Source organism: Solanum tuberosum, unplaced genomic scaffold (genome assembly GCF_000226075.1).
Source record: "Solanum tuberosum cultivar DM 1-3 516 R44 unplaced genomic scaffold, SolTub_3.0 scf00084, whole genome shotgun sequence".
Taxonomy (NCBI): Eukaryota; Viridiplantae; Streptophyta; class Magnoliopsida; order Solanales; family Solanaceae; genus Solanum; species Solanum tuberosum.
Genome location: NW_006239009.1, coordinates 1,406,775 through 1,412,243, shown reverse-complemented (window position 1 = coordinate 1,412,243; position 5,469 = coordinate 1,406,775). Strand labels below are relative to the sequence as shown.

General features: G+C 32.0%; 1 protein-coding gene across 1 annotated transcript; it reads right to left on the bottom strand.

Moving 5' to 3' along the window:
- Positions 1-3,453: 3,453 nt before the first annotated feature.
- LOC107060460 (uncharacterized) lies at positions 3,454-5,007 on the bottom strand. The gene is made up of 2 exons (XM_015308419.1): positions 4,924-5,007; positions 3,454-3,969 (listed from the first exon to the last, which is right to left on the bottom strand). Exons 1-2 carry the CDS (start codon positions 5,005-5,007, stop codon positions 3,454-3,456), a joined length of 600 nt encoding a protein of 199 aa, XP_015163905.1.
- Between the last annotated feature and the right edge of the window lie 462 nt (positions 5,008-5,469).

The window sequence follows — 5,469 nt, the reverse complement described above, 5'->3', positions numbered from 1 at the left end:
AGGTCCCGTGTCCGCGTCTCGCGCGTAGCTCGGGCCGTGACAACTTGGGTTGCCATTTTGGCCAAGTTGAATGTTTAATTCTTTAACATTCTAAGTTATATTATTAAGCTATTTGAGTAAATTCATTTGATCATTGTAATCATGCTTAGAGTCTTCGGCTGAGTTAAGTAAGTCAGGCCAAGGGTTCGCTTGGGGTCAGCAATGGTTTTCGAGTGCCAGTCCCGCCTAGGGTGTAGGCTCGGAGCGTGACACAAAAAATTTCCTAACCCAAAACAGAACCTTATAGATCTTGTAATTCAATCTAGCATAGTGAGATAGCAAAACAAAATTGGGTTCTTCCATTGAAAATTATCTAACATTAATTCAAAAAGTAGGAGATAATTTTAAAAAAGCATACCATAGAATAGCACCACTCACTTACTTTTCTATACTATAAAAAGCATTTTAGAGAAGAAAGAAGAAAACCAAAGAACAGAAAAAAGCTTATACAAGCTTTAAAATGCCATGTGTTCATCTTTGAAGACACATACAGGAGAATGGACAACATCCTTATCCATTTGATGAGTTTAAATGACTAAAATGCCCTTATTTTAAAATTTATTGACAAAGAAACAGACATGTTGAAACTGTCTTTTCTATATAAGTAAAATATATATAATACTAGATATAAGGCGTCGGTGCTAGCACGGGTCAAACATATGTTTTTTTTTAATTAATGTGATATAAATGTAGTTTGGAGTCATTCAAAAATTATATTGTTAAAAAGGGTTTTAAGTTATTAATTATTGCAACTTATTGTACTTCCTAGTAGTTTTTACATAATATATATTGCTCTCTTTTTCTCAATTTATGCTGCATAAGCGGAATTTTCAGAATCACCCAAAAAAAATTAAAATATTTTCTTTTTAGATATTTTATGATTTATAATATATCTTATGCATTATTTACATAATATATGAAACTCTTTTTATCTCAATTTACGTGGCACAAATAAAAATTCGAGAGTTGACCAAGAAAATAAATTATTTTAAATCTTTAATTATAATTATTTTGATTTATAGTCATTTTTATGTAATTATAAAATATATAACAAATTAAAAAATGAAGTAAGACAAATAAATTAACACATCAAAATTTACGAAAGTATTGCTTCTGGCCACTTATTAATATTTAATAATAACAATAATAATTAATTTATCATTTCTAAAATTTTGTTGAAATTTTATGAATAAATTATTTTAATTTTAATATTGGGATTTATAGTCCTTTTTATTTAATTATCAAATATATAACAAATTTAAAAAGTAATAAGATAAATAAATTAACACAGAAAAATTTTCAAAAGAATTCCTTTTAGCCACTTATTAACATTCATATTAATTGATAACAATAATAATTAATCTATCATTTCTAAGAATTTGTTGAAATTTTATGAACAAATTATTTTTATTTTAATCTTGATAAAAGACAATGTTAAATTTTAATCTTGATAAAAGATAATGTTAAATTTTAAATACATATAAAGAAATAGTGGGGGATGGTTGGGGACGTGACACGTGAGGGAATTAACTTGGATTGGATTATTGTGTGGTAAAAAGATGACATATGCAAAGGACAATTTAGTCCACACACTCAAAAAGTATACATAGGTTCTATAGTAAAATTCCCTGAGGTCCCAATTATATTGCTTCACTCTAATTGAAATGACTGAAATACTCTTAGAAGCCAGGCAGGCATGTTGACAAAGTGTGTGCTTATTCTCATTTATAAGATAGCAGTAGATAGATACTAGACACAGGTGCCCATGCTAGCATGGCCCAAGATCTATTATTTTTTTAATTTGATTAATGTTATATAGATAAATTTAAAAGTTGTATTAATTTTAATGTGATTTTTAGTATTTTTTAAGTTTGTTCAATTATTTTTTGTTTGTCTCAAATTTAATGTGAAGAGGTCCTTAAGTTGATAATTACTTTTGTTTGCGCAAATTTAATGTTGAAGAGGTTCATTTAAGATGTCCATAATTAAAGTATTATTCGTCATCAATCGTTAATTTTTTACTCAAAGTAGATACAAGATATAAACAAATATTACTGACATTAAAATATAAAGCTATAACTAATAATATGAATTCAAACTAAAAGTCTAGCTAAAACGGATCTCATAATTTTGAAAATATTATACACTAATTAAATTATAGTAGAACAAAATAAATAAAATTTTTAATTTTTCTTTTTTGAAACATGCTGAAGCAGGGCACGTTGGCAGAGACATGCTTGCTTAAGTGTGAACTCTCTCTTATATAATAAGAGAGTGTATATATATTAAGCATAGGGGAAGATGCCTTATTTATTTTTATCAATTATATTTTTGAAATTTTTAATTTGACTATTTGTATTTTTATATAATTACTTAACGATAATGATAAAGTCAGGCAAAAATAATTAAATTTTCTTAATTTATTAAAATAAAAAGTAAAACAATTTTTTATTTTTAATATAAGAGTAAAATAAATGATACCATTTATTTACTTTATTAATTATAATTAGAGAATATGAATTAATTTCCCATAAAAATCTCAGTCAAGATAACATTTTCCTTAATTCTGTCATTATTTATCGTTTCTACAATCTCTTCTTATTATATATCTTTTTATTATATAGCATGTCCGCTTATTTTTACTTGTCATTTTTAGATTTGACATATTTATTAAAAAAATAATTGATATAGTTATTTTATTACACTATTACTATTAATTGATGTTTAATATTTAATTAATACGATAGATAAAATGTGATTTAAAAAAAATATTTATATGAAAAATGACAATCAAAATGAAATTTCTTTTTAAATAATGAATAAGTAAAAAAAAAGATGAAAGTGGGACCTGTCATATTCTTCAATGACATATTAAGAAAGTGGGACCGATCATATTCTTGAATGGCATGGTATAATTTGTAGTTGAATAGAAAAAGGACTTTTTTAAGAGGTATTACTTATGATCAAATAACAATGCAAAATATACTACTTTTTTTTTGGTAAATAAGGATATTATATAGATTACTACATTACATTGATAAAGGGAATAGGAGTCGTAGGCTCAATGTTACCTAGAGGTTGCATATTACACAAAAAAGTAGAGAGTGGCGGATACAAAATATTGGAGTTACCTACGTTACTACTATCTAAACTAATATGATTATTAGAGAAAGCTGAGATAGTCCTTTTCCTTTGCTTACATGTTCGATCATCTGCAAGGGTGGTGTTGACAAAATTAGGTGGCACGTCTAACACAGCAATCTCTTCCAAAAAGTTAGGTGAAGATGCTTCTTTAGCTTAACTGTCTGCTACTCCGTTGTTTTCCCTGTAAGGGTGTGCCTTAGCTTAGGATTATTCAGTTGGTGAAGTAGCCACCTGCAATAAAACAACAGGTTAGACGCACTTGTATGAGGATTACAAAGTAGATCGATGTACGACTGCCTGGGCATCCATTTCAATTTCTAATGGTTGTATGTTGTGAAGTTGAGCAATGCGTAGACAGTGAAATAGCGCAAGCATTTCAGTAGCTAAAGGAGATGTGTTTTGTACCGATCCCATGAATCCAATAATCCATGATCCGGCAGAGTCGCGAATGACTCCACCAAAGCCTCCTTTTTGAGTACTAGTCTGCGAGCATGCCCCATCAGTATTTAATTTGAAACCGTTAGTTGGAGGGGACCAGGATAAGTCGATGGAAATGGGAATTCGAGAGGGTTTGTAATTTGGTCCCAAAGAGTGAAATTCAATTGCCCTTTGCATAGGTTGCCTGTAATCTGGATATTTATTGGTATGGTTAAAGTGGTTATTGTTTCTGTTAATCCAAAGACCAAAGCAAACAGGGGTGGCCGAAGGAACGGGAGAGATAGGGGTTTGCCCGGATTGCTTGATTAATTTAGGAATCCAGTCCATAGGAGGTGCATTGGTCAAATCCTGAGCATTTAGCAGATGTAACATTTTAAGATGAGACCACAAAATTTTTGCATGAGGTCAGAATAATAGTATGTACGTGGTTGATACCTTCGACAAAGTTGTGGCATTGGGGACAAGTATCAATCGGAGAAATGCCAATGCGCGCGAGGTATGATTTAGTGGGGAGCTTTTGATGACAACATTGCCAAACAATAAAAAACATAATTTAGATGGTATAGAAAGTTTCTAGATCCAGCTAAAGGAGGTGGTGTTGGTATCGTCGGTGGCTGGGTGAATGGCTTTGTAAAGAGGCTTGGCAGTAAAAATCCCATTGGAAGTCAATAATCCCCAAGTGCGAGTATATATCTTTAGCATGAGTGTATATTGGGATATAGGTTGATTTGATGTTGAGGATCGTTGTTTCATCTAAAGTGTTAATGACTTGGTCTAAATTCCAACGATAATATAATTAAGAACATAGTCTGCCACTCGCTTTGTTAGGGCATTCCGAGGTAGAGGGCCTATAAATTTGGTGTTCCAAGGCTTCTATCTGGCTTAGCAGCCCTTCTTCTCTTATGTGCCATGATTCTGTCTAAGAGTCTCATTTGGATTTAACCAAGCATCTTCCCAAAAGAGAATATCTTTCCCATTACTAATTTCCCACAAGATGCCTTGTTGACAAGTTATCCAACCTCTAAGGATGGTTCGCCATAAGGGAGTTGTGGTCTTTTTGGGGTAGTCGCGCCGTTAGAGGGAATGTAATGAGTTGTGAGTAATTTTAACCAAAGAACCGAGGGGTTCGTCACCAATCGCCATGAGAGATTTGCTATAAGGGCTTGGTTTTTGAACTGTAGGTCTTGTGTCCCAAAATCGGTTCGAAGTGATGATTTTCCATTTGATAAGGTGTAGTTTGCGAGCTTGGTTAGTAGATCCCCATAGAATAGCTCTTTGAAACTTGGTAAGTGTAGATATTACCTGTTTCGGAAGAATAGTGAATTGCATAACATGGTTTGCAAGGCCGTTAAGAGTGGAGCGGATAAGAGTAGTGCGCCTTGCCATGGTCAAGAATTTTGTTTTCCATCCAGCCAGACGTTGTTGAAATTGGCGATGAGGAATAGGAAATCACTACGTTGATAACGAGTGTGAGTAAGAGGAAAACCTAGTTATTTGCCCATTATAGTTCCTTCCTTCATATGCAGTGAACTAGTAACATACTCCTTATCTTCGTGGGAAGAATTTCTGGATAGAAAGATGCGAGATTTGTTGTAGTTTATTTTTTTCCCAGAATAGGAGGAGAATTTATTATGGGTGTCGATGATGGTGTTGCAGCTTTGCTGGGTTATTTTGGAGACAAGAATGATGTCATCCGCATAAAAAACATGGGAGATAGAAATACCCTGTCGTCCGAGCTTAATTGGAATCCATTTATTTTGATAGACACTTTGATGGATGGACTGTGATAAAAGCTCCATACACATGATAAATAAATAAGGTGAGAGAGGATCGCCTTGTCGAATACCA

Coding starts and splice junctions, on each gene's coding strand:
- LOC107060460 (XM_015308419.1), bottom strand. CDS start 5,007: ATGGCAAGGCGCACTACTCTTATCCGCTCCACTCTTAACGGCCTTGCA. Junction 3,970..4,923: donor TCACTATTCTTCCGAAACAG/GTAATATCTACA, acceptor CTAAATGCTCAG/GATTTGACCAATGCACCTCC.